The 12473-nt window shown below is 34.0% G+C and overlaps 2 protein-coding genes and 1 non-coding gene across 3 annotated transcripts; 1 reads left to right on the plus strand and 2 right to left on the minus strand.

Moving 5' to 3' along the window:
• Positions 1–258: 258 nt before the first annotated feature.
• LOC18008883 (protein BIG GRAIN 1-like E) lies at positions 259–1649 on the minus strand. The gene has a single exon (XM_006390993.2). The coding sequence runs from the start codon at positions 1503–1505 to the stop codon at positions 540–542; it is 966 nt and encodes a 321-aa protein (XP_006391055.1). The 5' UTR covers positions 1506–1649; the 3' UTR covers positions 259–539.
• A 5594-nt stretch (positions 1650–7243) lies between these two features.
• On the plus strand, positions 7244–8077 carry LOC112082870 (glutathione S-transferase T3-like). The gene has a single exon (XM_024150510.1). The coding sequence runs from the start codon at positions 7244–7246 to the stop codon at positions 8075–8077; it is 834 nt and encodes a 277-aa protein (XP_024006278.1).
• A 2633-nt stretch (positions 8078–10710) lies between these two features.
• On the minus strand, positions 10711–10784 carry TRNAI-AAU. Its single transcript has one exon. It is a non-coding gene; the product is annotated as a tRNA-Ile (tRNA).
• Between the last annotated feature and the right edge of the window lie 1689 nt (positions 10785–12473).

A 12473-nucleotide genomic window follows, 5' to 3' on the forward strand; every position in this document is an offset into this window, starting at 1 on the left:
GAAAAACAACCAGTTGAAGTGAGTAAGTGACCAACCAAACTTAACCAGCCAGTTTACTTTATTTATTGGTCCCATATAATTTCTGGCTCTTATGCATTGATAGTTTTTATTTTATCCCAATGATTTTTTTTGTCTACTTTATCCGAATGATTATATATCAACAATATATTATATATGTATGGTCCGCATTTCGTAACATAGCTCAACTTTTCCGGTTGTTGATGTAGCTAAGTGACAAACTTCTTCACCGAATTTCGTAATTTCTTATGAAACAAAAATGGTTTACCACGTTATCTGGTAATCAAAATATTAACAATTTTGTACAAAAAATCCAAGTGAGAGACAAGAAAACTAGGTATTTATCAACTCTACACTCAAAATCTCATTAAAAAAAAAAACAAATCCATGACGCAGCTTCCACAATCAATCCCAACAAATCCAAAAGAGTAACACAACTTCAGAATAATCAGACAAGAACAAAAAAAAAAGTTTTACTAAGATCTGATGATATATATGATGACACTCAGAGACGACAGAGATTATAGATGAGTGTTGTTGATGTTAGCTACATTGGTAGTCTCGTAGACTGGCAAGCCTCCACGAGATAACTCGTAATTCTGCAACTCGAAGAGATCAGAACTTGAATCACTCTCCATTCCATCATCATCATCATCTCCTTCCCTCTTTGTTCTCCGATCATCATCGTCATTATCATCATCATCATGGTCAGCCCAAACCTTCTTTTTCTCCGAGAGGCTCTCCATCACTTTGAGTTTCTCATCCAGCCAAGACAACTCTTTGTTGATTTTCTTTTCCTCAACTTCCACTTGGTTTGTGGCAGAAGTGTAATTCAAGAACTGCTTATAGTTCTTTGTGGGAGTGTTCAAATAAGGAGGAGGAGATCTGAAACCCGAGCTTGACGAAGAGAACAGAGACTTTGATGAGGATGATGTCGTTGTGGTGGTTGAATTTGATCTGCTTGAGCTCAAGAAATGGCTGATACTGCTTCTTCTCCTCCTCTTCATCCATCCTCCTCCGGAGATCTCCTCTTCGACTTCCCGATCTGTTGGCTTTGACTTAGACTTGTTCTTCTTCGAACCCGCTTGATGAAACAAAGAGTTCAAGAAGCTGGCGATTTTTCCACCTGGTGAGCTTGGTTGCTTGTGTCTCACGTTACCAATTCTCTCTTTGATTGTTGTAACTTCGTGCTTCTGATCTTGGTAAAGATGATGCACTTGCTCTGAACATCTAATCGGCAAATCCAAGCTTATTCTTCTTCCTCCTCCTAATATTCCCCATCTCCTTCGACTCTCCTCTCTCGCCGCGTTATAACCATACTTTTGTGTGTATCTATGGTCGCCGGAGGAGACTTCGTTATAGCCGGAGAAATATACAGCAGCCTCAAACACGTCAAGCTCGCCGGAATGAGCTTCGTTGCGCTTGTGGGGAGATATTATCTTGGAGAGCTTATTTGGTTCTGCTGATGAAATTCCTTTCATGGACATTTTTTAATTAGGGTTTGAAGATGAGATACTTGGATGATATCAGGAGTCTCTTTCTATGCTAGATTTGCGGAAAAGAGGAACAAGTTGATAGGAAATGATAGAGTGAAATATAAGGTGGTTAGGTTTATATAACAAATGATGATATAACTCCATCATCATTAATATAAGGTCATTGTATGTGAATATACGGGTCGTAAACGTATCATGCGATACTCATACTTTGATATTAGTGGATTACGATTTGTTTTATAGTAGTATATCTTTGGATATGGTTACAATTAAATGTTGCAAATTCTGAAAAATTTAGAAATTTGGAGGGACATAAGTCATAAGAGTTTGTGTGACCCACTAAATGCGTGGGTGAAGAACTTAATTGAAAGAGAAGGTGGGCTCATTTGATTTTATGAGCTTTCTGATAAGGTGTAGGAAATTAATTGATTGTATTTATGATAATGTGGGGGCGATCCTCTCTTGTTGCCTTGGATTCCAACTTCGAGTTTTTTTTTTCTTCCCTTTTTTCCTTTTTGCAATTCAATTGTGTTCTTGGTTTTTGAAATCAAGCTCATGTACATGAACCCACACACAAACCATGACTCCATTAAATTTCTATGTATACTCGTTGCATAAAAAATACTAGACTTGCTCCTGTTTACAATAAATGTGATTTAAACTAATTTTTATTTAGTAAAAGCCATTTTGTGATTTCAATGCAAATTTGTTATCAGAAACTAAATATAAATAATTTCAAGACACAAGACTCAATTCAAGACTAAATTCATTTGTAAACGTTATAATAATATTTTTTTTCTTCTTTTAGTTAGTTGAAAAATGAAAAAACAACACCTATATACTCCTACTTTAGTTGTCACTTATATACTCCTACTAAACGCGCCTTATTCCGTAGATGACCTTACTCGGTTCATTGAAAAAAATTATCCGGAACCACATTGCATTTCTTCGCTATCCGTTCCACATTGTCCATTCTGCTTTAACCATTTAAAGTTTTTTTTTTCTTTTTCTAGAATCTGAAGATGGGTATGGATTTGATAATTAAGTGTGATAGCGTGAGTGCCTCTTAACTTTTGATGAGGAGCTTTGAAGTTACTCATCCATGACAGTTAAATCTTTATTCAGTTACCATGAGTCAAGTTAATGATATTTATTTATAATCACCCTCAGGTACGTATTTATTACAATAATTATATATACGTACAGAATCTTTCAAATTTATGTAGAGTATTCCGATTTGAAATTTGTAGTAATGAGACTCACGACAAAGACTATACAAAAACTCTATAAATTTATAATGTTGGGACTTTGGTATTTTATTAATTTATAGAGTTATTAATTTATAGATTTCAAATAATATTTTTTATTTTTTATTAATTTTAAAAGAGATTTTTTTTAAAAGTTACAATCTTTAAATAATTCTTTTTAATATTAAAAATGAGTTTTAAGAAGACTTTAAGTTAAAATAACTAAAAAAATATTAAACTCATATTTTAGTAAATTATCTTATTTATATATTTATATCAGATATTATTTATAATAATTATTAATTTATAATATTAATGTGACTATATATTTATATAGAAATTTTGTTAAAATTATTATTTATTATTTTATCGAATTGTGTTATAATTTGAATCGGTCTAACTCAAGACCATAAAATTTTATTAACTTATAGTATTTATTAATTTATTGAATATTAATTTACAGAGTTTATACGGTATATTGATCTATTTGGATAGAGACAACTTCAACAATGCCAAAACTCAATATAATTTGCAAGCTCAATCTATTAACTATGAAGGAATTGTAAAATCAATAATGTATTATCCAGACTAAGAAAAAATATATATAGATATCTCCGGTTTATGAAATTCGTCGTATCTCTTAAATAGAAATTTATCATTTTACCAAAAAATAAATAAATAGAAATTGGTTGTATTTCTTTATTCAATTCGAACAGAATCAAACAATAGATTTGACTTAAAATTTCTTATAAAATTGCGCAAATTATATAAGTTATAAATCAAATTATGATATCTTACTGTATATCTCCACTAATTAATTTAGTATTACCAAAAATAAAGGCTTTGATTGATAATCTTGCGGAATGGTAGAAAGAATTTTGTGGAATGAAATAATCTATTTATTACTCGTTTGTCTGTGTTTTTGTAGTATTTTTTTATTTACAAATTTTTGTTGATTGGTAAAAAGCTTGTGGAATTATATTTTTAAACGTAATTCCGCCATTAAGCAGGCTACCAATAGCCAAAGAAATTGAAAACTACCGACACGTATAAAGACGAAAAGTTGGGGATTGGGGAGGAGGCAACGTCACGTTGTGTAGATTCCATATTAAAATAATGCTTACAAAGGCAAAACATAGACTTGACAGGAATAGTAAGTAGTGGTTAAGGTGAGATTCGAGCCCACACGTGCGGAGACATGTGGAGAGATGACACGTGACATGATTTTTGGTTGTAAAACAATCAGCAACAAAGACATAACTACTAGAGAAGGGTTTTGTCTTGGGGCGTAGACGTTGAAAAGGATGCGTTAAGAACACTTGAGACCCCTGGTTTTGAAATTGACACTTGCATCTCCATCTCTATCCCCATCTCCATCATTGCCTGACCAATCCCTAATTTTGAAAATCAACCTAAATAATTAGATAGTTTTCGGATTCCAGTTAACGCAGCAAATTCTATAGTATTCCAAAATTGTTAAGCATCAAAGTTTCATGGAAAGTGTTTATTTACGTTCACCACAGAAAGTAAAAGTATTTTTGTATTTTATTCATTGTATGCTCCTCCATTGCATACTTGGCTTACTTTGTCGCCCTTAGATTAGGAATATTAAACATTCTTCAATTTTGTGTAGAATGAAATGAGTGATAATGGGTTTAAATAATTAAAACTAAAAAATGACTTCACTGGACGATGCATTTGATGACCAAAGAAAAATAAAATAATTCTATTTCTTTTCCTTACGTATCTTTTTCCCGTTTATTTAAATTCATATGTATATAAATCTTAATACGTATATGCTTTAACAAAACAAAACAAAATCTATCTTTACATTTTACCAACAACAAAAAAAAACAAAACAAAATCTACGTATGTGTATTTATGTGTTTATATATATATATATATAAGTTAATCACTCACACACAATATATATATATATATAAGTTTGATCAACACTATATATAAACTATTATAATCAAATGTATATGTATATATACGATTTTATAATATAGTAAACGATTGCCCCCAAACATGCTATGATTGTCAAGTCAATATCTAAATTTTGGAGGAATCGGCAAAGTTAACGAAAAGTAATAGCATGATTAAGGCGGGCTTTAGTTGGGTTTTTACAGAAACTTAATATTTGTTTAATGAGTCAGCGTCTCCAAAAAACCTAATACGTCTCCTATTTGGTGACATTTTTACTCGTTTCTATTTCCAAGTGGCGGGCTTCTGTTGGTTAAAAAAAAAGAGATTGTTTTTTTTTTATCTCCTCCTTCCTTCGATTTTTTTCGGAAACATTCTCGACAATTTTTTTTCCCTCTTTGCTCTCTTTTTTTCTGGCGAAATCGACGGTGAACGATTTGTCTCCGGCTCCGACAGGTTCTGAAAGGGTTGGCGGTTCTGATACGGAGGAATCAGTGGTGGAAACGTGACTGCGAAAGGGGAGGCGAAAGAGATAAGTCATCTAAACCCTAATTTCGTTTTGTGTGTTGTTTGTTTGTCGATTGGTAATCTGCGGTCATCTAGTTCTGTGTATTCCCTTGGCTTTGAATTCGTATATTATATGATTTGTATTATTAGGTTGAGATTGGACAAAATCGAAATCTTTGAGTTGGGAACCCTAATTTTGGAAATTAGGAATTTGTTATGTGATGAAATTTCTGGGTTGGTTTCGTCTTTTTTGGGGATCCTTTGAACAAGAACTGTGTAATCGAAGGTAGTATCATCTTTGTTCTCTGTAATCGAAGCTTGTTTGAGTATCTGGGAAACCCTAATTCGAGAAATTGGGGCTTTTGTTATTTGAGAAATTTATTGAGTCCTTTTCCGTATATTTGGTGATAGTTTGATATGATTTGATTGTATATGAACAATATTTCGCATTATTCTCTGTCATGTTTTTACTCATCATCTTCTTTGTCTGACGTTTGTCCATCGTTTGTTTCATGATTCTTTCTCTTGTATTTGCTGTTTTATGTCATTACCGGTTATTTAGATCTTGTTCTTCTGAGTTTTGTGTTTGTTAACCTTTTAGTTATCTTCTATTCTGTACAGGGCAATGCCGATTAGCTACACCAACAACACAACATCGGAGGCAAGCTACGACAGTGGTTGTGATAAGACGTATGGGAACTTTGGGGTTCCTGACCGATGCTTTTGTGGTCTGCGTTGTGTACTAGAAGAGTCTACAGCTCCAGAGACTCGCGGGAAGAAGTTCTACTCTTGTCCTGCTATTTTGGGTGAGGTAAGATCATAGTTTAGGTCATTATGTACTTAATATAGTTCTTATCTTTAGGATGGCATGTTAAATGATTTCTGAAATGAAGTAATTTATTTCATGTGTGTAGGATCATCCGGATCACATTTCCAAATGGTGGGATGAAGCCATTCAGGAGCAGCTGACGCTTCTTGAAAACCGCATCGAGCAACAGAGTGAGAGGATGAGTTCAATGATGGAAAGTAACAACCGAACAGCGCTTCTGCAGTCGTATGAGGACCGTCTGTATGCATTGGAAGATCGCACTGCTGCAAACAATCTGACCATTACCGAGATCGAGGAATTCATAGGCTATATTCAAAGTGAATTTACTGGAGTTAAAGATGCACTTGCCAGTCGAGGTTCTGACCTGCTTCTAATTATTTTTTTAGTTATTTTTACTGTCATTGCATGTGTTGTTATGCGTTGGGAGGTAGAATAGGCTGCTGTAACCTCTAAGGGGATGAGTTAGGAGAAAAACATTTTATGTTATCATGAATGTTGTTTTAATGACTGGTGGATTTGATTTCATCTTTCGCTATCTTGTTTTTTCTTCTTATATCTTGTTTATATATTTGGAGTAGAGGTTTCGTTTGTTTGTTCTGTTATTAATCAGGCACCAATTTAAATGGCAAGGGTCAAGGACCATTTCGTAGCAAGCCTCATCCAGATAAGTAATCGTGTTTGCTTTTATGTTCACTTTATTCAGCTTTGATATGTCTTTAGGTGTCTAACGGTTTTTTTTTTAAAATGGAGCGTAGTTGGCATTGATTTGGAGCGTAGTTGGCATTGATTTGGAGCGTAACCAAATGCCTGAATCCTGCTTCATCGTAACTAAATGGTCAGGTAACAGCATCTCCCTTGTAGTTGTAATTAGTGAATAGATATGATGTCTAGAGTTGTTAGGTGGTAATAAATGGTGATTTAGGTTTATGTCATGTCCTTCTTTAAGTGCTTGTTGTTTGTTGAAAATAGATGTGTGTAGATGTGTGGGAATTTAAGTTTGTCATTAAAACCTACTGTCTAAACATTTACTAAACCCCATGCCTCATACCCGCCATTAACCAAAATCTTTTTATTCCTTTGTTCATTTATTTCATTCCTTGTTCATTAAAACCCCTGCTTTCATCTTTGTTCATTCACTAAACTTTTCAAACTCTTTCATTCTTTTCTTCTTTTCGTTTGAACTCTTTCTTTAATCACTATCTTTGAACTCCTTCCTCGATATGGATCCATATCCATTATCGCAACTTTCTAACTTTATTGACTTATTAACAAGTCAACATGAGCCATCATTGAATGATGGTTTCTTGTCTGTCGACCACGTTCCCGTATTCGGCACACAGGTTTCGCAAGCCACAAAGAACGCGGAAACTACTGCTCAGCGAGTTGATAGACGGACTTGGGCCCCCAATGAGGATGTGCTACTAATCAGTGCTTGGCTTAACACAAGCAAAGACCCTGTCGTGGCCAACGAGCAGAAATCTGGAACTTTTTGGAAGCGGATCGCTATATATTACGCAGAGTTTAGGGAACCTTCGATGGGTGCACCACGCGAGGCTGGCCAATGCAAGCAATGGTGGCACAAGATCAACGATCTTGTGTGCAAGTTCTGTGGAGCGTATGATGCAGCAACGAGGGATAAGACTAGTGGAATGAATGAGAACGATGTCATTAAGATGGCACACCAAATCTACTTCAATGATCAGAAGAAAAAGTTTAACTTGGAGCATGCGTGGAAGGAGTTGCGAAACGACCATAAGTGGGCTGAAATGTCGACAACCAAAACGGATCCGTCCAAAAAAAGAAGGACTGATATCGGTCAGGGTAGCTGCCGACCACCTGGAGTAAAGGCGGCGAAAGCTAAAGGGAAGAAAGCTACGGTGGACGGGAAGTCTTGTGCTGAGTTTGAGGGCATGTGGGTTTTTAGGGAGAAAGAGATGGCCATCAAAGAAAGACTCTCCAAGATGGCTCTTCTTGAAAGTCTGGTTGCCTGGAAAGAGACGCTAGCTGATTACGAGGAAGACCTAAAGAAGACGCTTATAAAGCAGCTTTTCTAGGCTGTTGTGTTGTTGATGTTTGTTTGGTTTAGACGACCTCGCATACTATCTCACCGATGGTATCTATCCAAAATGGACAACATTCATCCAATCAATTCCAGTTCCCCAAGGAATCAAAGCATCTGTATTTACGGAGCGTCAAGAGGGTGCCCGAAAGGATGTTGAGCGTGCTTTTGGAGTACTGCAATCTCGATTTGCAATTATTAAAAATCCGGCTCTTTTCTGGGATAAAAATAAATCGGAAAAATAATGAGAGCTTGTATCATACTTCATAATATGATAGTTGAAGACGAACGGGACGCTCACACTCAGTACAATGCGGAAGAAGAATTTGGCATAGGCGAGGGAACAACCAGTTCACCGGTGGATCGCTCTTATTCGACACGTATGCGTACAAATGTTCGAAATATGTTGGATACTCGGAAAAAAGTTCGTTCCACTAAAATACATGACCAATTGCAAGAAGATTTGATGGAGCATGTATGGCAAAAATTTGGCCATTTATATAACAATTAAGTTTTTTTGTTAATTTATAAGTTTAGTTTGTTCAAATTTAAATGCATGTATTGTTAAGCTTTAATGAAATAAGTTTGTTTAACAACTTTCTTTTATTTTAATTTGGTAAAAAAAAATTTTTTTTTGGAAACTCATTTCGGTCTCTCCATTGCACACCTACAACACACAGTCTCTGCAATAAGTTTTCAATCTAACTTTTTAATCAGAAACTAATTAAATATTGAGCTGGAGATCCTCATGGGTCTCTCCCATTGAGGTTGTTCTAAGGTAGCTTTCTTTTGTTGTGAGCCTCAGCAATCTTAAAGTTGCTTCTTATGGCTATACTTCTCTCACCAATCCCATCGCTTTCTACTAAACACTTCCCATGTGTTCGTCTTCTCCTTCGGATATTATCCACTCCAATATGCAAACACAATCAAGTAACTGAGGCACAGTCGAACACGATAAGTTACAATAGGGCCCATTTAGCCCAATAAGTTTATCGTATTTTAGTCACAACGGGCTCAAATGTTTGGCCCCACAAATGACAACTCTTCGAACTCAACAACGCCCTACTTTTTTGAGACAACACGGTGTGGTGGGCTTTGAAATATTGACCACCATTTCCCACCTTATGACAACTTTCACACATCAAAATTCACACATATATATTCTAGAATTGTTATTGCACACACACACCAAAAAAAAAAGAGTGTATTTTGTTCTAATATATTCGATCTGATTAGTGCTTAAAGTTTAAGCGGTGTGTAACATTATATTTTGCGGTTAATATCAAGTATCAACTATAAGTTGCAAGAGATAGTGATACAATAAATAAAGTATTCATATATTTGGACAAGGAAGTAGCTAGCCGGGAAGACTATCCCTCAACACGAATGTGCGGATAAGATCTTTCCCTTGCCATAGATACATCGATCAATAGATGACAGATAAAACAATTGTTGCTTAAATGTATTTTTTTTCAACAACAGTCGTTAGGTTAAACTACAATTGTTGCTTAAATACAAATGATGTATTGTCATCATTTTTTGAGGTGGTAAGAAGACAATAATACTGTAATTAAAAAAATATTTATAAAAGTGTAAGTGCATATATAATTCAAATTTTTAATCTTCTTCAATTTTTCTTGTTTTGTTTAAATATTTTCAGTTTTATATACTCCTGTTGTTTGATTACACATTTCCAATCGCAATAATGGTCATTACGTACACTACTAACTTGTAATTAATTTCTAATTGTACCGTTATCGTTTTGATTACTAGTTAACGAATTTTTACCTTTATACAATGTGGGTTGTCAATCGAACCCTATCATCACAGTTGAATATGTGAAAACAAACTAAAAAAATATCCGATATTTTCAAAAATTTAGTCTAATTTGAGTGACTCATGATCTGCAAGCTATTAAGAAAACCAGACTGTTTATGGAGATATTTCATGAAAGATATATATGACATCGCCATGTGATGTTGAGAAGCACAGGCATATACATATATAAGATAATTGAAGAGGATAAGAAAAGTGTGTAATCAATCACCAAAGATATGAAAGGAGTGGCTTTGAACTCGTTACCAGATTCTTTAGCAAAAAAAACTCGTTACCAGATTGGCTTTGCCTCTTCCTTCTTGTTGCCAAACACAAAGAAAGATCCACTTCACGATTGGACACGCACTTCCTTTTGTTTTTTTTTCCCACATGTTTCTCATTTATTCTAATATTGCTTTTTAATTTCTGTTTTATTATATCTTTTTAATTTAATTAATTTAGATGAAACTACAGTATTTGAGGGAAAAATAGAGAAACCCCACAGTGCGAGGGCAGAAAATTTGTTTTTTTTTGTAAAACTATTTTAAGTAACTCGCAGAAAATTTGTTTTTTTTTTGTAAAACTATTTTAAGTAACAACGGGAATTTCAGCTTATCATTTATTATTTTCATGCCAAATCTGTTGGAAAGTTTACTATTCCTCAACTCAGAACCATCTAGGCATAATGATGGCTATACGATTTACATATAATAAAATTAATAAAACTATAAAAGCGTGAGTGAGAGAAGACAATGTGACGGAATAAAACAAAATATAGATGGGCTAGTAGACAACGATGTCAAAAACAAATATTGGCCTATACAGGTTTCGAACCTGTGACCTTCGCGTTATTAGCACGACGCTCTAACCAACTGAGCTAATAGGCCTTTGAAATGATATGCAAATAAGTTATATTTAACATAGTTATATTTAACATAATATACACGCTTGGATCATCACCTAAATGGGCTTTCACATACATTTTGTGATTTTGGATCAGAAGTATTCGAAGCCTCTTTATTCCAAACAAAGATCACGGACCTGTGTATTAGCCTTAACATTTGAGAAATTTAAATAATTGGAAAATTATAATATTCATTTCAAGTTAGGATAGATATTCATCAACTACGTACATATGAATGTATACAGAGATAGAGAGATTTTTCTTTTTATTGAAGAAAGAGATATAGAGATATGAAAATGAAATATAGAGGTTTTGTGGTGTAACACGAAGGATATATGATATTGAACGTGGTGGTTAGAAGAAAGCATCAACGTAGATGCTATCTGCAGCGTATACATCATATTCATATGTACTTCTGTTTACGATTGATTTTATATTCGATTGAATATACTAGATAAATCTTTTTTTAAGAAAAAAAAACAAAAACAAGCCATCGTTCACTAATATTTTTTTTAATAACAAATTTCTTAAGTTAAATTTATAACTATACTTTTTCCAGAAAAATGTTAACACCGATGATATACAAGATTTTATTTTAAAGAGTTGTTACATTTTAGCGTTTAAGCTATAATGATTTATTTTGAAATTGAGACTTTTTAAAAAGATACATATATACATGTATATATATATAATGGTGGGGCTGAAAGCTAATGATGTGTACAGTAATTGGACATTTGATGTGGCTGGATTGGACCCAACTTGCTCTTTGATGGAGACCTAACTAAGACAACTTTGCTCTTCATTCATTTCTTCTTGAGAACTTGGGTTGCCACGTCATCACTTTCCCCGATCTATGTTGCTTGTCCAGTTGTCCGGTCTACACTATTGAATTAACTATACACAGTGTTTCACAACAAAGCAATGGTCTATTGTATTTTTGATCAATAGAGATTAAGATTTTAATCCGTTCTTCCAACTTTAGTAAAATCCGATCTTGTGTTAAATCTTTGTTTGAAGATATTTATCAAATATTGAACTATGTTCTTTAATTTGATTTTTCGATCTTAGTCAGGACTATGAAAAAACCGTTTGCAAATTGGTGTACTGTATGTGGACAAATCATTCAAAAAAAAAGTCAATATCCTCCGTAGACAACTGTTGAATTTAAAACAATATCTATCAGACTTGAATTAGTAAGCATACCCAAATTTACTTTTTTTCATTCTTCATAATTACGAAACATGAATGAAAAGATCCTATACTTTGCAGAGTGGCCATTTCCTAAAACCTATTTAAAAATCTTGCGTTACCGTGATACAAAGATCACTCATGGAAGACAATTATTGGGGTCTGCTTCAAAACGACTGTAAGGCTTTACTTTTTATAACCACTTTGAATGATAATTAATATTTGAGACGACACTGAAGATAGATATTAGATTCAATTAATGATAACTAATCATATTTTTAGTATTTGGAAGCTAATATACAGTTTAGTGGAGAATCTGGAGATGGTGTATATGTTGTGGTACGATATATCAACTGAATGAGAGTAGAAATGAATATTTATTGGGAAAAAGCGAGTGGAGGAGAAGTAACAAAGGCGAAGACAATGGATATTATTGGGGTGTTGTCTTTAAGGCCACGAGCTTAGATTCTTTTAGTTTTGCTCA

Source organism: Eutrema salsugineum, unplaced genomic scaffold, assembly GCF_000478725.1.
Source record: "Eutrema salsugineum unplaced genomic scaffold, Eutsalg1_0 scaffold_9, whole genome shotgun sequence".
Lineage (NCBI taxonomy): Eukaryota > Viridiplantae > Streptophyta > Magnoliopsida > Brassicales > Brassicaceae > Eutrema > Eutrema salsugineum.